General features: G+C 42.4%; 4 protein-coding genes across 4 annotated transcripts; 2 read left to right on the top strand and 2 right to left on the bottom strand.

Moving 5' to 3' along the window:
* Positions 1-467: 467 nt before the first annotated feature.
* Positions 468-11,506, bottom strand: LOC132784153 (uncharacterized). Its single transcript, XM_060789568.1, has 13 exons — positions 10,201-11,506; positions 10,042-10,139; positions 9,653-9,970; positions 9,450-9,568; positions 9,299-9,384; positions 8,837-9,242; positions 7,937-8,576; positions 3,772-3,888; positions 3,361-3,716; positions 3,156-3,303; positions 2,565-3,098; positions 1,578-2,512; positions 468-1,516 (listed from the first exon to the last, which is right to left on the bottom strand). Exons 1-13 carry the CDS (start codon positions 11,453-11,455, stop codon positions 616-618), a joined length of 5,913 nt encoding a protein of 1,970 aa, XP_060645551.1. The 5' UTR covers positions 11,456-11,506; the 3' UTR covers positions 468-615.
* A 1,454-nt stretch (positions 11,507-12,960) lies between these two features.
* On the top strand, positions 12,961-14,029 carry LOC132785586 (wnt inhibitor of Dorsal protein). The gene has a single exon (XM_060791739.1). The coding sequence runs from the start codon at positions 12,991-12,993 to the stop codon at positions 13,915-13,917; it is 927 nt and encodes a 308-aa protein (XP_060647722.1). The 5' UTR covers positions 12,961-12,990; the 3' UTR covers positions 13,918-14,029.
* Positions 14,030-14,526: 497 nt separating this feature from the next.
* On the bottom strand, positions 14,527-15,791 carry LOC132785585 (uncharacterized). Its single transcript, XM_060791738.1, has 2 exons — positions 15,016-15,791; positions 14,527-14,956 (listed from the first exon to the last, which is right to left on the bottom strand). Exons 1-2 carry the CDS (start codon positions 15,713-15,715, stop codon positions 14,625-14,627), a joined length of 1,032 nt encoding a protein of 343 aa, XP_060647721.1. The 5' UTR covers positions 15,716-15,791; the 3' UTR covers positions 14,527-14,624.
* Positions 15,792-17,863: 2,072 nt separating this feature from the next.
* LOC132787169 (protein apnoia) lies at positions 17,864-18,423 on the top strand. The gene is made up of 2 exons (XM_060794085.1): positions 17,864-18,066; positions 18,137-18,423. Exons 1-2 carry the CDS (start codon positions 17,946-17,948, stop codon positions 18,421-18,423), a joined length of 408 nt encoding a protein of 135 aa, XP_060650068.1. The 5' UTR covers positions 17,864-17,945.
* The last annotated feature ends 619 nt before the right edge of the window (positions 18,424-19,042 follow it).

The raw sequence follows: 19,042 nt of genomic DNA, 5'->3' as shown, positions 1-19,042 counted from the left end.
CTTAATTTCGATTCTAAAAGTTTTAACAGCCTTTTAATCTAACTAACTTTTATGGAATAAAAACTTAGTTGACGTCACTATTTCATTGATAAAACATCAACGCAGTGTTTAACCTGCAAGTACTTGAATCCTGTAATTTTTACCCAATACTATATTTAATCTCTGACTACTCCAGTTATATTTAATCACTGATAAAAGTAATTATAAAGTTTCTTCTCGTTGTCTTTGAAGTCCCCACACCCAATATCGACAATGGCCCTAGGGCAGAGTCATAAACCCGCCAGCCGAAGAGTTGAACACCAATAAGCTGTTTTAGTTTACATACGCTGCAATTAATATAAGTTCATATGTATATTCCTAACTGTATATGTATACATATGTATATTTTATTTTATTTCCAGTTAAATAGCACAGGATTTAACTTTACTTTTGAAATAGTTCTGCTCAGCGAGCAAACAGCAAACAAATTATATAATTCTGAAATTTGTATATTTTATTGATCAAAATGTTTAACATAGAAATATTTATATCAAAATGCAACGCGGCCAAAGTTACCTGTAAAGTATATTAAATATAGCACATATTATTATTATGTGCACATAGATTTACAGCTTTTTATTTGAACAAAAGATGATATAGTTGGATAAGTATTTCAATACTTTCACTCACCCATGGAGTTATAAAATTTGAATTATTTGCATGATTTTTTGAAGAAGATTTCTCCGTCAATATAAAATTTGAATTATTTGCATGATTCTTTGAAGAAGATTTCTCCGTCAATATAAAATTTGAATTATTTGCATGATTCTTTGAAGAAGATTTCTCCGTCAATATAAAACTTGAATTATTTGCATGATTCTTTGAAGAAGATTGCTTCGTCACCCAATTTTTTATAGGTGCATAATTTTCCCGCAGCCATTTAATATTGTACTTGATGGTTTCGATGGCCTCCTGACGAGATCTGGCACCAGCTCCAGCCTCCGGATATTTCTTAAAGAACTGTTGCACCTCCTCCAACTTCACGTTAGTTGAGAAGCGGTCAGTAATTTTGGCAATTACAGTGCCCATTTTGCGATCATGTAGTCCAAAGCGCTTTACCAGTTGCGGCCATTTATTCCGGTAGTAATTCCAGGCAATTGGCCCACCGACGGGATTGGCGGCAACAGCTTCAAGGCAATTGAAATACTCATGTCTCCGTATAATGCTTTCATTTGTAGCCAGTACAAGAAAGCGATAAAGTAGCTTAGCATCCCGCACACCGGAAAGACCATACATAAGCTTCGTCTTTTCGCTGGCATCGGTTTCAGCCTTGAAAATCTCCAAAAGCTTCTCCCAGTTTGACTCGCTACTCGACTGCTGCATTCCGTAGTAGTAGACGACCTCACGCAGATCAGGAGCTGGTCGATTGGCAGCAGTTGGATTATTGAGCCAATTGGTGAAATGCTGAGCTGCTTGACTAAGACAATCAGGAAGGCCTAAAGAGCAGGCTGCAGTCAGCACGGAAACTCGCAGGCGACTACAAGGAAGGAATTTAGATGGAATACAGAGATAAAAAATAAATTCTTTTTCACGCTTACTTTCTCAAATGGTTGTTCTCCTCCACAGTCCAGCCCACTTCTGGGTAGACATTAACGAGAAGACTACGCGCATATTTGACGAAGCGATTATAAATATCTGTAGTGAACAGGATATTCTTTAGGATCTGCAGCTTAGCGACAGCCACATACCAAGGCATAAAGTCCTTTTCTCGTACCAGATAAGATAACATCCTTAGGGGTACATTGTAAGACACTTGACTGGCATCCGCCAAGCTGAAGGCATCATCCAGCAGATTCGCACGATCGGTAGTATGAAAGCGAGTGTGTTTATCATAAAGTTGATTGATGATTTGATCCCAAAGACTGTTCTCATAGTTGACGCGATAATACCCATACTGATGCACATTTAGCTTGATCCATTTAACTTTTCTGTACGTTGCAATAGCTACAGAGTCTTGATCATAATGAAAGATCATGCTCTGGACTTTATCACTCGCAAAATTTTCCAGTGTATATTTAACTGGAATGGTCCATTTGTAGTTAAATTCACTTGGTTCTGCTGCTTCGTTATAGCTCTCCTTGTTTGAAAGAAATCGCTGTTGTGTGATGGTAAAACCTGCAAAGGTGCGGGACACATAGAGCACTGGATAACCCATCTGCTCGGTCCATGTACGCATCAAATGCTTTACATCAAAATCGTCGACCAAAGCAGCCACTTCGGTCAAGAAGTCATCGGTCACCGTATTGCCATACTTGAATTTAATCAAGTAATTCGTAACTGCTTTCTCGAATTTCTCAGAGCCTACAAGGTTCTCTAACATTCGCAGGATTGAGCCAGCCTTGTTGTAAGTAATGGTATCAAAGAGAGCTATGATCTGATCAGGGGATTCAGCCCTTTGAACTATTGGATGTGATGAGAGTTTGGAATCGATTATCAGCACTGGATGCAGTTCCTCTGTTATGAATTGATCCAGCTATAGAAGAACATGAGAGAATGGGTTAATTGTGGTAATGATTTGTATTTACCATTTCCCAATCCGGATAAACAGAATTGACTCCCTTCCACTGCATGAAATTAGCGAATCCCTCATTTAGCCAAAGATCGTTCCACCACTTCATAGTAACAAGATTGCCAAACCATTGGTGAGTAATTTCGTGAGCCAAAATGCTAGCTGTATACTGTTTGTTCCACGTGGAACTATAATTCTCATCATATAGGAGAAGAGACTCGCGATATGTCACCAAGCCCCAATGTTCCATTGCACCCGCAGCAAAGTCGGGAATTGCAGCCATATCCAACTTCGGCAGAGGATAAGGTACTTTAAAGTACCGAATGTAGTACTCTGTAATAGCAGTTCCAACCTCCAGAGCAAATTGCACTTTGCTCAACTGATGAGGTTGGGCATATGCGTCAATCTGGAAATCGTTTCCAATGCCATTGGCCTTAACGGTGCTATTTAATTTCTTAAAATCTGAGACAATAATACAGGCCAAATATGTGCTCATTGGAACGCTCGTAGCAAAGACAGCCATTGTATTTTTACCCATTTTCAGCGATTTCTTTAAAAAGAATAGTCATTATTATCCGTTGTGCGAATGGGTTTAAATGGAACTTACAATTTTGTTCATATTGGAGACAGCATCGTACGATCCTTCACTGGGATGAGTGACACTGATGCTGAATGTTGCCTTCATATCGGGCTCATCGAAACAGGGGAAGGCCTGACGAGCATAAGTTGGCTCAAATTTAGTTGTGACCATATTCCTGCAAAAAAAATATGTGGTATACTTTCAGGCATTCTAGGAAGTTAATTTATGTAACCTTTGCTGACCGTCCAAAGTTTGATAGCTGCTAGTGTACATTCCGCTTAGCTTCTTTTGAGTTTTTCCTTTAAAACCTAACATCAATTCTATGGCCTCATTTGACAACAATTTGTCCTTCAAATCAATTATCAGGAACTCACGGACAGAATCAAGTTCATATTTAACCACTCTTTTGCCTGGTACATAAACACTGCGGATGAATAGCTTATCAGAATGCAAAATGATTTGCTTGGTAGGCTTGATGACTTTAATTTGAATCACTGCCATTCCATCGAAATAGCCTTTGTCTAGACGAGGGGACCAATGTATTTTATAGTTCGTGGGCACAAGCGCTTTGGGCAGACGATAGTTAATCTGCAATTTCATACGATAGTTTAAAGTCACTTATATTGATTTCTGCATCACTTACCGCATTTTTAGCCGTTAATCCATTAAGCATGGCAATTATTGCCACGAGTAAAAAAAGTATTGTGTGTATCCTAGCGTCCGTTTTTAACATATTTACGTTTAGAGCGACGACAAGTAACTGAAGTCAATTGCGCGAATGCACTTATAATAATATAAATAAGAAGGCATGACAAATCTACAATCATCCATTTAATTACAAATAATTTCAGTATTATCCATTTAATAGAATTTCTCTTTTTAATGCATGACTAATAAGAGAAAAATATGAAGTATTTGTAATGATAGTTTAGCTTATGAAATTTACTAACGCATAATAATCATAAAATATCTCTTTCACATAATCGATACCATCTAACAATGTACTACTAAAACTAAAAGCCAATTTCTCCCAATGCATGTCGATGATAATAATGTTGAAATCCTCATAGATTTGAAGGAAAGTTGTCTCCCAATCTCCAACATGACAGCCTCCTTGGCACTCACAGCCATAACTATTGCATGGTCCCTTGCCGCAAAAGTGTTCGTTTGGTTGCATTGCTTTTCCATTAGCGCAAATCTTAATAATACAGCCATGACCCGAGTCCTCGCCACCAACTTTATCACAGTGCTTTCCAGTGACATTATATTTGATGACCATTGCTTTGTCACAGCAAACTGATTCAGCCACAGTTATCGAACAGAATAGAGCAATGGCAATGGCCAACCAACTCATGCGATCCATTTGATTTATTTTCTTTTGAAGATTTCCAAATTTAATTAAAGTTGAATACAAAGAACTGTTTGTTACGGCTGCCTATATAATAGTGAAACATCACAGCAACGAAAATCGACTTGTTAATAAGTAAGTAGTGAAATAACAATGCCAGTAGTTGGCAATTATCAAGATTATCTTATCAAAAATGAAGGGTATAAGAAAGTAATAGTTGTAAGCAGAAATGTAATAGAAGTATTTTTTCATACAATAAAAGTCGCCCTGTCCTATTAATTTATTGACAGAACTCTGCCTCGTCAAGTACAGGCATGACCAGTCTACAACGAACCATTTAATTTTACATTATTATTATATATTACTTTATTACACGTTTAAATTTAATGTAAAAAACATAAATATTTTGATAAAAATATATTGTAATGAAACTTATTTAAGCAAACTTGTGGTGTAATCTCATAATTGACCGCCAGTATAGACCAAGGATTCATGGTACATGTCGATGATATTAATATTGTAACGATTATGGTTTCGTAGCCTCCTTGGCACTCGCAGCCCCTGCCACAGAAGTATTTGTTTGATTCCATTGCTCTTCCATTGGCGCAAATCTGAGTAATACAACCGTGACCGGAGTCTTTACCCCCCGCAACATGATCCGGTAACATTGTACTTGATGACCATTGATTCGTCACAGCAAACTGATACAGCAACAGTTATCAGACTATATAGCGCAATGGCAACGCCAACGCGATCCATTTGTTTGGCTATTTTGATAAATGTAAAATTGATAAAACCTCTAGAAGTTCAATAGAATTTAATACAAACCCATATTTGTTGCGACTGGCAAAATCTAAATGAATTATGAAAACATTGACTCTTGATGTGTTGATAAGCAATATCAATGCCAATAGTTATCTTATCTAAGATTTCATTTTGAAGCGAAGAGATGAGTATTATAGTTATTTATGTTCTAAGCAAATATAGAAATATACTTTCTTTCCCCATGAATCAGTTCTCCGTTAGTCCGTTCATATCGAAACCTTGGTCTCAAAAATATTATATCATATTTGTTGACAGTATTCTCGTGCCTGAGAACTTTGCCTCAATATAATCGCTAAGCCCTTCAGAGTCATTATTTGTTATATAGTTGGTTTTTCTTGTTGTGTTTTCATTTACATATTCATATAACTGGCTAATCTTTATTGTAGAGCAGTAGAGCTAATCAATCTCTTTCGGATTGATTAGCTCTACTGCCTGTCGAGCCAAGCGTCAACACATTCGAGATTTTCAGCCAGCCAGACAATGTTGCTCTTCACAGTCTCCAGGGCACGAACACGAGCAGCATGAATAAAAAAGTATTGTGTGTATCCTAGCGTCCGTTTTTAACATATTTACGTTTAGAGCGACGACAGGTAACTGAAGTCAACTGCGCGAATGCATTTATAATAATATAAATAAGAAGGCATGACAATTCTACAATCATCCATTTAATTAAAAATAATTTCAGTTTTATCCATTTATGAGAATTTCTCCAAAACTGCGGCAGTCCATGACAATGCTCCACTCAAAGAAAAAGACAATTGCACCATATACATGTCGATGATACGAATGTTGTAATCCTCATTGATTTGAAGGAAAGTTGTGTCCCAATCTCCAACAAGACAGCCTCCTTCGCACTCACAGCCAACATTATTGCATGGTCCCTTTCCGCAAAAGTGGTCGGTTGGTTGCATTGCTTTTCCATTAGCGCATATCTTAATAATACAGCCATGATCCGAGTTCTTGCCACCAACTCTAAAACAGGGCTCTCCAGTGACATTATATTTGATGACCATTGCTTCGTCACAGCAAACTGATTCAGCTACAGTTATCGAACAGAATAGAGCAATGGCAATGGCCAACCAACTCATGCGATCCATTTGATTTATTTTCTTTTGAAGATTTACAAATTTAATTAAAGTTGAATACAAAGAACTGTTTGTTACGGCTGCTAATATAAGAATGAACCCGCACTGCAACAACAATCGACTTATAAATAAGTAAGTGGTGAAATAACAATGCCAGTAGTTGTAAATTATCAAGAATATAGGATATATATTATCAAAAAGAAGTATAGAAGTGATTATGTGGAGGCGCTGAAAGTCCAAAGTTTCTCATTTCGTCGATCTATTGCGCCGAGACGCGTCAGCGGTGGTGTGTTGAGGGAGAGAGAAGCTGAGAGCACTGGAGCTTGAGTGCATTCTTACGCGTGAGCGCATTGCTAGTGAGCGAAAAGCTTTGAGTGCTTTTCGGTCGGCGGAGCGGAGGTGTGCCACTCACTTAACAATGCGCTCGCATCAACAATAAGATTGTAAGCAGAAATATAATATATTTTACCATAATTTATTGACAGAATTCTGCTTCGTCAAGTACAGGCATGACCAGTCTACAACGAACCATTTAATTTTACATTATTTCACGTATATTACTAATTACACGTTTCATTTTAGTATAAAAAACATAAATTTTTTTGATAAAAATATATTGTAATGAAACTTATTTATACAAACTTGTGGTGTAATCCCATAATTTACCGCCAGTATAGACCAAGGATTCATGGTACATATCGATGATATTAATATTGTAACGATTATGGTTTCGTAAGAAAGTGGTCTCCCGATCTCCAATATAGCAGCCCCCTTGGCATTCGCAGCCAATGTTATTTCATGGACCTCTGCCACAGAAGTATTTGTTTGATTCCATTGCTCTTCCAATGGCGCAAATCTGAGTAATACAACCGTGACGGAGTCATTACCCCAGCAACATGATAAGGATGTCTGGTAGCATTGTACTTGATGACCATTGCTTCGTCACAGCAAACTGAAACAGCAACAGTTATCCGACCATATAGCGCAATGCCTAAGAGGCTAACTCGATCCATTTGTTTGGCTATTTTGATAAATGTAAAATTGATAAAATCTCTAGAAGTTCAATAGAATTTAATACAAACCCATATTTGTTGCGACTGGCAAAATCTAAATGAATTATGAAAACATTGACTCTTGATGTGTTGATAAGTAATATCAATGCCAATAATTATCTTATCTAAGATTTCATTTTGATGCGAAGAGAGTATTATAGTTATTTATGTTCTAAGCAAATATAGAAATAGACTTTCTTTCCCCATGAATCAGTTCTCCGTTAGTCCGTTCATATCGAAACCTTGATCTTAAAAATATTATACCATATTTGTTGACAGTATTCTCGTGCCTGAGAACTTTGCCTCAATATAATCGCTAAGCACTTCAGAGTCAAGCACGCTCATTATTTGTTATATAGTTGGTTTTTTTGTTGTGTTTCCATTTACACATTCATATAACTGGCTAATCTTTATTGTGTAGTATATTTATAATGGCAATTCGATGAGTACAAAGAAACTATGATATTTATGACATCCCTTTCGGATTGATTAGCTCTACTGCCTGTCGAGCCAAGCGTCAACACTTTCGAGATTTTCAGCCAGCCAGACAATGTTGTTCTTCACAGTCTCCAGGGCGCGAACACGCGCAGCTGTGCCAGCTCCTGCCTCTGGATACTTGGCAAAGAATTGCTCCATCTCCTCGAGTTTAGTTTGCGTGTTGAATCGCGCCGTTATCGAGGGTATCAAATTGCCCAAATAACGCTCGTTGAGGCCAAAACGTGCCACCAACTGCAGCCAGTTCTCGCGCACATAATCCCACACCAGGGATTCGCCCATGGGATTAGCCGAGATGTAGGTCAAGCAGGTGAAATAGTCCTGACCACGCACATACTCCTCATTCCAGGCGAGACTAATGTAGCGTTGCAGCAACCACGGCTCCTGAACAGCAGCCAGGCCATACATCAGCCTGGACTTTTCGCTGGCATCGGCTTCGTTCACAAACAGCTCCCAGACGGTCTCCCACGTCTCTTGGTTGCCCACCGACTGCATGCCATAGTAGTAAACCGTGTCGCGCACATCCGGATTGGGACGCTGAGTGGGAGCTGCTAGCCACGTGTTGAACTGCACGCCCACCTCAGTCAGACAGGCCTCAAGACCTAGCGAGCATGCTGCTCCCAAGGCTGTCACGCGCAGGCGGCTGTAGGAATAAAGATGTTATAAGTGTAGAAGTAAAATATTGCGATTGAGGATACTAAAGGAAGTCACAAATAACTGAGAAACCCATTTATATAGATGAATTGTTCTATACCACATAATTTCTAGACTCTTCGGTGGAAGAATAACAAATTGAAATACCTATTGATGATAATGAGCTCTATTCTAACTTCAACAAAATTTAACTACTTAAACCAATTCACAACTTTGAAAAGCTCTTAGTCTTCTTCATCACCCACTTACTTGTTCAAATGATCGTCGCCCACAGTCCATGTGAGTGCTGTGTAGATGGGCTCAATCAGGGCCGTGGCGTATTTCTTGTACTTGACATAGCTGCTCGTGTAGTACAAAGTGCGCTTCAGGGACGTCAGCTTCGAGGCAGCCACACTCCAGGGCACATAGTCCTCTTCCTTGGCCAGGTATTTGGTCATATCGAATGCCACATCGTAAGGCAACTGCGTTGCATCGGCCAAGGCAAAGGCATCGTTCAACAAAGAAGCACGATCGCCGGCAGTAAAGGTTTCGGGAGAAGAGACCAACTGATTGGCCAGAACTTCCCACAAGGTATTGGGGTAGTTGACGCGATAGTAGCCAACCTGGTCGTGATTAAACTTGATCCATTCCACGGCGCTGGGCACAGTTATGGTGACTGCAATATAAATCATCATTTGCAGCCCTCGACTTGCATATTTATGCTGAACTTACTTTCGCTCTGGTCGTAGTAAAACCATTCCCGCTGCACTGCCGAATTGGCACTCGTCGTGTATGTGATGGGTATCGACCAACGGTAGCTGCAATAAAATATAATAAATGTGTGAAAATTGCAATCAGATATGATTGAGTCTGTCTGCTGTACTTGAATTCAGAAGCCTCGTGCACTTCGTCATAGTCGTTGGGATTGGACAAGAAGCGCTTCTGTGTCAATTTGTATTCAGTATCCGAGACCTTTTCGATCGTGACCACTGGCAAACCCATCTGCATAAACGATCGTTAAATGGGTTAAAAACGTTGGTGTTTGTGCACAGATCGGGGAATTAACATTTATCGTTGTATACATGCCTGCACTGTCCATGTGAGCATTATATCAGTCACATTATAATCCAGCTCCAGTTTGTCAATCTCCGTGAAGAAGTTATCGGTTACGGCGTTCTTGTATTTGTATTCATTCAGATAGTTTGTAACCGCTTGACGGAAGATTGTCTCACCCAGAAAGTCTTCCAACATGCGAACCAACGAAGAGCCTTTCGAATACGTAATCGTGTCAAAGATTTCTGTTATCTGATCGGGATTCTCGACTGTTTGAATAATGGGATGAGATCCCAAAGTGCCATCCAATGTAAGCACTGCATGCAAAGTGCCAACGATAAACTGATCGCGCTATAAAAGTCAAAATACCCATTGCTCAAGATTAAGAGAAATTACTACTGACTGAGTTTATAGCGACTTGCCATTTGCCATTCGGGAAACACAGAGTCGACGCCCAAATACTCGATGAAGCTGGCGAATCCCTCATTTAGCCACAGATCATTCCACCAGTCCATGGTAACTAAAGGGAATCACTAGGACTATTAGCCGGACTTTCAACTTCCAGCACTTTCAACACTTACCCAAATTTCCAAACCACATGTGGGCAAACTCATGAGCAATGACGCTAGCAATGCGCTGCTTGTTCACAGCCGAACTGGTTGCCGCCTCGTAGAGCAGCGAAGTCTCGCGATAGGTGACCAGACCCCAGTGCTCCATAGCACCGGAGACAAAGTCGGGAATGGCAGCCATATCGAGCTTAGGCAGCGGATACTCAATTTGGAAGTATTCAATGTAGTACTCAATGACACCTTTGCCCACATCCAAGGCAAAGTCCACTTTGTCAATCTGCTCTGGCGTTGCGTAGACGCCCATTTGGAAGGTGTTGCCAATGCCCTTGGTATCAATGTCCACGGACTTGGCCTCGAAGTCCGAGACAATGAAACAGGCCAAATATGTACTCATCGGCACACTCTTGGCGAACATTACTTCGGTGTAGGTGCCCTGATTGATCTCCAAATCGGCATTCATGTTGGACAGCGCATGGTAATTGCCATCGACCGGATGCACCAGAGTAATCTCAAAGGTCGCCTTCAGAGCGGGCTCATCGAAGCAGGGAAATGCTTGACGAGCGTAGGTTGGCTCGAACTTGGATGTCGCAATCCATTTGCGGGATTCATCTGCCTTCAGATACGACGAGCTGTACAAACCGACAATTTTGCTGGCCATGTTTCCGGAGAAGTCGAGCGTGAGCAGAATGAATGAGCCGACGGTGAGTTCTTGACTCAGATTGATGATCAGATACTCCCTAACCGAATCGAAAGTGAAACCCGAGACAACGACATTTGTTCCCGTTGATTCATAAACAGACGGATTCTGTATATCCAAGTACAGCGAGTGCAACACAATCTGATTGGTGGCCTCGTTCACGGTAATGTTAATAGTTTCACGGCCACTGAAGAGACCCGTCTCGATATCCGGATTCAGATACAGATCATAGTTGGTGGGCGTCAATGCGGTGGGCAGGCGATAATCGATTTTCTCAGGCGCAACTGTAGTGCCAGGATCCGCGGTACTTGAACCCTCTGTAGTTGAACTAGGCTCCACTGTGCTAGGTCCTTCTTCTGTGGGTCCTGGAGCTACCGTTGTGGTTGTGGTAGTTGTTGTAGACGTCGAAGTGGATGCAAAACCCGCCTCTAGTTGATCGATTTTCTCTTGGGCATCGCGTAAATCATCCTTGAGATTGGACTTTTGCACCGCGAGCACAATTGTGGAAACGGTGAAGGCCGTCAAAGCCACGCCGAGGCAAATGCTAACCAATTTCGCGGTTATTATCATCTTCGGGCACGTTAATCCAAAGCGGGTGGCGTTGAAAACGCAACTAAGCACTATCAATTGAAGCTTTGCGCTAGGTAACCATGTCAGTCAGGTGTATATCTTAATTGGTCGCACAATGCGATAGTCAAGCCTACTGATTGCTAATCTAATCGCAAATCACAAACCGATGGCGATGACGATGTTAAATGTTACACTAAAATTGCTCATAAGCAAACATGTGTATATTAAACGTTTTAGTCAATTTATGATCCACTCCAAATCGCCGCATATCGCAACGTATCGATTATATGAAATCAGCATATGAAATGCCAAGAATCTGTGTGTGCGTTTTTCCTGCGCAATACGATTTTCCCAAATGAAAAACTCCCGGCGCCAGCGTTCCAAGTTTCCCTAGCGCCGGCGCCCATATGTGTTCTAACTTTCAGACCAATTGAGCAATTGATCGCTTACCTGATCTCGCTGCCTGGTGAGCGATCGTGGCTTTGCAATCGAGCTTGTGTATTACCCCGGCGCCTCGTAGGTACTAAAAAACCCTTTTCCGGTGCAATTCGCGGCCTAATTAGATAGAGTGGGAGAAGGAGAGAAAAACATCCGAAGGTAGAGCGACAGAGAGCGTTGGTATTTTCATTGTGTTAAAACCCAAACAAGGAAATTTCCGCGAGTGCATTTTAATATGCTGGAAAAACAATACAATGACTTATCATCTATATCTATAGCTTATCAAATGTCGACCAGACGGACGTGTGGCACGCTTAAGCGACGCACTCACAATATATTTAGTTGATATCAGTTAATCGTGGATTACAAGGTACTCAGGCAAACATGAATTGTTTGAGATATGCTATCTAGACAACAATAATTACGAAGTACATCGATATCGCGACGTCAATGTTAATAACAGCGCAATATCGTTACCGGAAATACCGTTAGCATCAGGCTAAATCGGGGAATCACAAAGGGCTTACCGCAGAGCGCAATTAATTTTCCAAATGATATACACACTTTTCGCATCATTTGTCATATGTTTTGTTAGATAATTGGCTTTGCCAGTTTAGTTGGCAAAACACGCACACACACACAAAAGTCTCCGGCAGGACATGCATTGATATCGAGCAGTGGGAAAAACCGTGAAGCTGAATGGAATCGAGCGAGGTTCATTCATGAACACGTTCGACGCCGCATGAGGTCTACCTGCCTAAACGTGGGAAACTTGCTTGCCTTACAAGGATCATTGCTCTGGCCAGGCTACGATATACAGGCCACAGGTAAAGATAGATTGAAAGCGAGGAAAGGGAAATTAGGCTGCTCGGCAATTGCGTCGACTGGATCTGGTGGGTTATTTGTGTTTGTTGGGAGTTCCTTTTCATGACAAAAGTCCCAAGTGGAAAAAGGCAAATTTCCGGTTTTTTGCCCGCATCTCGAATTTCCCACGGCACAAATCGATTGGCCGAAAGTATAAAACTCGGTCACAGGCTCTGTTCGGCAATCAGTCGAGTCAACGACAGCACAGAGACAACAACACACAACATATCACGATGTTCTACACACTTCAAATTCTACTGAGCTTGGCCAGCATGACGATGTCAGCTCATGTTGCGGATCCTGGAAGTTACTATCGCTACAGCACACAGTTTCAGGCGCCTCTATCTTGGGACTCGCTCATTGCCAGCAGTCTAGAGCGAGCCATCGAAAGCTGTCAGCAGAGCTTCAAATGGCAACGTTGGAATTGCCCTAGCGTGGACTTCATCAAGCGACGCACTGCACCCAGCGAAGCGCTTAAATTGAATCGGGAGGATGTCTATGTGGCCAGCATTGCAATGGCCTCCATTGTGCACACACTGACCACGGACTGTGCCAATGGCGTCATCGCTGGCTGCGGCTGCAAGGATACGCCCTGCGCCCATGAGCCGGCCAAGGCTCTGCAGCTCTATGAACAGCACTTTGGCCCTGGCGTCGGTGCAATTGCGCACAATCAGCGCGTGGTGGGCGCTCTGCTGGAGCAGTCCATGGAGCAGGAGTGCCATTGCAAGCGGCAAGACGCACAAGGCAAGTGCCTGGAGGAGCAGTGCGTGCAGGTACTGAAGCCTTTCGACATGGTAGCCCAGGAGTTGCAGCAGATGTACGACGATGCCATTCAACTGGACGGCACCACCAGCAATCTCAAGATCATGTGGCAAAACATTCCACTCGACTCGCTCGTCTACATGGAGGATTCGCCCAACTACTGCGAGCCCGAAGCCAGCGGTCGTTGGCCAGGCACACGCGGACGCCAGTGCTCCAAGACTGGTGGCAACTCGATGGAGGAGCGTCTCTCCTGCCAGCAGCTGTGCCGCGTCTGCGGCTTCCGTGTGCGATCTCAGCATGTTCGCCACGAGCGCAGATGCAACTGCAAGCTGGTCTGGGGATTTCGACTGCAGTGCGATGTTTGCGTGCAACTAGAGCGCCAATACAGTTGCTACTAGAAGAGAAATTGAGAGAGAGAGAGGAAGAGAGACTGAGCCATTTGGGACGCTGGTTGAGCCCCGCAACACTGCAACTTTAGATCTAAGTTAATTTATTTGCACCCAATTCTTATTTATTGCTTGCCAAAACAAGCGACCCCAATAAAAATAAATCATTTATATAAATCGAAAATTTACGACTCTTCATAAACTTGTTGAATATGGATTACTTAGAGTATCTTTTATGCAGCGACATTTTAATTGAATTCATTTGAACACGTGCAAAGGCCAAGGTGGCTGCTAAAATGAGATAATAACTGCAATAATTATATCGCGCCAATCTTATCAACAAACACGTACCGAAAACTGCAATTAAACAGCGGCAATTAGTCACAGATTTATTAGATTTACTATGTGCCAATCAGTTTGTATTGAACCACCAAAATTCCAGATCGTAAAACAAATTTGTGGGTTAATACGCCGACGAATTAGCAAACATTGCCATCGCGATAACAACACAATTCAATTTCGCAGAGTTGCCAGACAGTTGCAATGCGTTGCTTATTGACGCACGCTTCGTATACTTGATTTGCTTTGAACCTCTCAGAGAAATAGACAACTACTCACCCGATTTGTTTATGATTTATTTCACATTCGCGTAGCTTAAGTTAATGCAATGCTTTTTTGTTTGTATTGTGCAACTAGCTAAAGAGACACTCACTCGCCTCTCAATTGACCCAAGTAGTTGGCTTGCCCTCCACCCGATAGCCATTGTAGGCAGCTGCGGCAGCTGATGAGGCGGCTGCCGCCAGTTCGGATCTTCTGCTTGGCTCGCTGGCCCAGTATGAGGGTGCCACCTCATAGGATTGCATCATTTTGTTGCTGTTCTTGATGGCCGAAATGATCAAGAGGAATATCGCCAGCTTGCCAACGAGTATGGACTTGACCAGCAACAGCTTTAGTTTGGTCACCAGAAACGGAACAATTGCCGACTGGATGAGGAAGGGCAGTATGAAGAGCGGCAGCACTTTGGTGATCATATCGTACTTTTTGCCGCGACCTGTAGAATAATGAATATCTTAGATATATAATCATACAATCAGAATAAACATAACTTACCTTCCTCGCTGTTGTCTGTGCTCAGCCAATGGGCACTAACAATCTCTTTCAGATTTTCGCCATCCAACTTGACACGCACAATATCGTTGCTCATGTCCAGACTGACATTTAGACCAGGTCCCACATGATATTGTTGTATGTCTGCAATGTCCTCTCCATCTCTTTCCGGCTGCTCAGTGTTGTCTTCGCCACGCTTGTTGTTATTGCGATTCTTGCGTTTGCGCTTGCGTCGCTTCTTGCCCGATCCCGTCTCATTGTCATCGTAGATGGCCGTATCGGTTTGTGCCTCCATCAGCGCCTCGGCGTTGGCTTCGTTACGCAACTCTTGCGCCAGTGCATCATCGATTGCCTGCTCTTCCTGCTGCTGCTGCTCCTGCTCCTGTTGCTCTTGCTCGGCAGCCTCGGTGGCAGTTGCCTCATTGGTGGCCAACTGAGCGGCACTCACACGATTCCGCAATCGCTTCCTGTACTCGTTGGTCGTCTTGTTGCCCAGATAGGTGCTTTTGTAGTTCTTGTAGATGCCCATGTAGATGTGTGAGTTCTTCTTCAGCAATTGCTTATCCTCCGGATCGTAGCTGCTGGCCAGACCGCGTGCTGCCTCCGTGGCGGAGTCATCGTTGGAAACTTCAGTGGTGTCCTGGCCATGGGCCAGTGTTGCGCACAGCGCAGAAAATAATAGGAATCTTACAAGGCCACTCATCTTTGGCGCATGTCAGTGTTCAAGCTTACTGAACTGTTTGCTTTGCTCGCCAGCCACAAAATGTGGCATGATCAGCGAATGATGTGCATTTTATTAACTCAGCTGCAACTGTTGCAGTTCCAATTGCAGTCGACGTCGCAGTTGTCGCTGTCGCAGTCGCTGTTGCTGTTGCAGCCTCCGCGCTGAACAAGAACAAGAGGCCGCAAAGAAAGCCAAGAGACTTGCAACGGGCAACGTGCAGCATTCTGCTGGAATTGGCATTGGAATTGGGCACAGTCAGATCCAGACTGGCTTGGATTGGCATTGCTGTCATTCTGGCTGCAACAAGTTGCCTGCTGCTGCTGCTGTGGCTAAAACACGATTCTTGCGCCTATTCTGAATCTTCCTCAATTAAATTGCCAACAGTTGGTGTTGCTGTAGCTGTTGCTGCTGCTGTTGTTGGTCAAAACATTGGTAGCCATGCATGCGAGAGCATGAAAAATATCTGGAGTAGGCCTCCAATTTCTCATTGATCTTCTCATTGATTTCTTTTAGCTGTAATTGCCTCCTCTTTCCCCGTCCTCATACTCCTCTCCCGTCGCTTCACACTTCAGCTAAAGGCTATTTGCCATAAATAATATATATGGAATCGCTAAGTAGTCTGATCTGGTGCAGTCTGTGCAGACCTGTGCTCGTTCGATTCTTGAGACAATTAGCTCTGACGGCGATAGCATGAGAAAGTTGTTGACAGAATTACTTTGCGATCGCACTCAACTTGATTGCTCGCCTGCTTGCTGCTTTTAGAGCGGGCGTATGGTTTATTGAGACTTCAACTGTATATTTGAAATCCAGGCTAGAAAGTAAATTCTGTCTTTGCAAATGGCAGTGCGAAAAATCCGCTTAACATTTTTGGTCTTTCATCTAACGACTTTCACATAACTGAAACCAACTCGGACCCGTTTTAATTAGATTCCTTGAAATTTGCGGTGCAATGTTCAAATGCGCATCGATGGAGAGTTCTGGATGGGAGATACCCTGGGAGATAAAACTAGAAGTAATGGTAATCTTGTAGACTAGGAGATACCCTGGCTCGAGATGATCATGTTTAAAAGTTGCTTATTTCTGACGTACTGACTTACTGACAATCAGGAGATTATAATAGTAATAACAAAATATAAATGAAGTATGATTAGATGCAATGAGTCCAGCAAAGTCAAAACGAATGCATCGAGAGGAATGAGAAGTTAAAAATAAAAAAAATATGTTATATTTAAAAGTAACTGAATACTCGAAGTGTAAGTATCTAAAAATAGAATACTTTATTATAAGACAAAAGATCATTATGTTAATTGCAAAAGTATCTGACTTATACAAAATAATATGAATAATCCCAATGTCTCAAGAAGAGATTATATATATGTTGGTATAAAAAGCAATCAGACAAAATGATCATTAAGCTACAAAACTATTTGCAAATTACAATTGTTAGTACCGTAACTATCGGCTCTCACCTCCGTTAACAACGTTAGACCTCAGAACTCATTTAACTTGTTAGGGCTTAGCGCAATGTAATGAAAGTGAATGCAAGCTTGGACTCGCATTGTAGTCATATTTATCAATGAGTGTCCGTTACATAGTTGACGACATTAATATGCTTTGGCCCATTGTCAATTACTCGTTGTTTCGTCTGCAGCCGGCTGATAAATCATTATGGGCTAGCGACAAAAATGAAAGCGAATGGAGACGGCAATGGCACAGAGGCGGGGTGAATCTGCCCTCAATATATAGGCACGCGTCGTGAAAGAATGCCCAAGTCGAATGCCCAAGACCAAGTGCAACAAAGTGGAAAAGGCAGGCCAAAAGTGTTTGGGGCTGTGCTGCCCCTTAAAGGGCAGCGCGAGTCGCCACCGCGGGGCGACGGTGAAAATGTGTAATGACGAACTTTACTTTATGCATATTCAAAAACGAAGAAGATTGGGCATCGCGACTCTGGTGTAAAGAAGCGGTAGCATTCCTCATGGCTGTGGCACGATTCGCTTGTTTTGGCGCACGTTTCGTGCGACGTCCGGCTGTCGAATTTCAAGTAGCTGACCAATAGCTGCTTGTTAGAGTGAGCCCTGATAAAAGCCAATGCCGCGCTGAGCAGCACATTCAATTGTCAAACAGTGCTGGTGCAGTACACACAAACAACCGAATCACCAAAACGGATTAAACCCAACGAAGCAGGATTACAAACGAAACAAATTCTACAATGGCTGCCAATCAGAAACTCATCTTTGCCCTTTTCGGACTCTGTTTGCTCTGTGATTTGGTTTTGTGCCAGCAGCAGGCGAGCAACAACTCCAACACCGAAGCCGATGCAGATCTGGCTGGTTAGTAGAAAAAGGTTTCAGATTTCAGTGACTACAACTAAGTATATTTTTTGTTTATTATTTTATTCAGAGAGCCGCACTTTCGGTCATCATTTCATGCGCCGCATTAGCTTTGCCTTGGTGCCCGGCGCCTTTGTTGTAGGTGTGATTACCACTTTGCTGGCTGCCTTGACGGTTGTCTCCATGAAGGGTCTGGGCGTTGGTGTCATCCTCTTGGTGCTGGCCATCGGCCAGATGCTGTCCCGAGCTCTGCCCGTGCATGCCGCGGCCGCCTATGCGGCTGCTCCGGCTCCCGTTCCCGTTGTCTACTCCCATTCGCACACACAGCAGCCTGTGTGGCTGGAGAAGGAGTGGTAAGAGGAACTCGAAGCTCGAGCTGGTAGCAGGCCTAATTATACCTCAGCGAGCATGCAACCAAATAATAATTTAAGACTAGTTTAAATTATTTATTTATTTATACTGAACTTATTTATTTACAAGTAAATTATTTAATGCATCGATCAATAATTTATTTCTACCTCTTTCGCGTCGCCCAATGAAAAGTGAAATTTATTTGCTCACCATCCGCAGCTGCTGCGTCTCATTTGGTATGCAACTCAGATCCGTACACACGATTTACGGTTCTTTCGATTGCTCTTCCGCCGCCCGCCGCAATTCCAGCTTTGGAAACGTGCAACGTGCTCCAAAGCATGTAAAGAAAGTCTATCGTCGTTGTCTCTGCTATAAAATGGGTCGGCGGCACTTAGTCAAATACAGAAAAATGAAAATATTGATTCGCTACTATGAATTTCTCTATCGATCACAATCGATTGTAGGCAGTACTCACTCACTCACTTACTTACTTACTTAGATCTCATTATGGTTGGCAAACTAATTAAATATGAACTCTCACTTGATTGGCTGTCGGTTAATTAAAGCGAGTCTAAATGACGTCGCGTCAACCAGTTTAAGTCCGGCTTCAATTGTTCCACTTTGC

Source organism: Drosophila nasuta, chromosome 2R (assembly GCF_023558535.2).
Source record: "Drosophila nasuta strain 15112-1781.00 chromosome 2R, ASM2355853v1, whole genome shotgun sequence".
In the NCBI taxonomy this organism is placed as follows: Eukaryota; Metazoa; Arthropoda; class Insecta; order Diptera; family Drosophilidae; genus Drosophila; species Drosophila nasuta.
The sequence above is the reverse complement of the archived record's forward strand: the minus strand, read 5'-3'. Positions and strand labels throughout refer to the sequence as shown.

What these genes read in the sequence shown, in the direction of transcription:
- LOC132784153 (XM_060789568.1), bottom strand. Translation starts at nt 11,455, where the DNA reads ATGATAATAACCGCGAAATTGGTTAGCATTTGCCTCGGCGTGGCTTTG. An exon ending in CACGAGGCTTCTGAATTCAA is followed by an intron (nt 9,385 to 9,449) that starts GTACAGCAGACA and finishes ATTTTATTGCAG; the next exon opens with CTACCGTTGGTCGATACCCA. An exon ending in TTTATCCGGATTGGGAAATG is followed by an intron (nt 2,513 to 2,564) that starts GTAAATACAAAT and finishes GTTCTTCTATAG; the next exon opens with CTGGATCAATTCATAACAGA.
- LOC132785586 (XM_060791739.1), top strand. Translation starts at nt 12,991, where the DNA reads ATGTTCTACACACTTCAAATTCTACTGAGCTTGGCCAGCATGACGATG.
- LOC132785585 (XM_060791738.1), bottom strand. Translation starts at nt 15,715, where the DNA reads ATGAGTGGCCTTGTAAGATTCCTATTATTTTCTGCGCTGTGCGCAACA. An exon ending in CACAGACAACAGCGAGGAAG is followed by an intron (nt 14,957 to 15,015) that starts GTAAGTTATGTT and finishes ATTATTCTACAG; the next exon opens with GTCGCGGCAAAAAGTACGAT.
- LOC132787169 (XM_060794085.1), top strand. Translation starts at nt 17,946, where the DNA reads ATGGCTGCCAATCAGAAACTCATCTTTGCCCTTTTCGGACTCTGTTTG. An exon ending in AGCCGATGCAGATCTGGCTG is followed by an intron (nt 18,067 to 18,136) that starts GTTAGTAGAAAA and finishes TATTTTATTCAG; the next exon opens with AGAGCCGCACTTTCGGTCAT.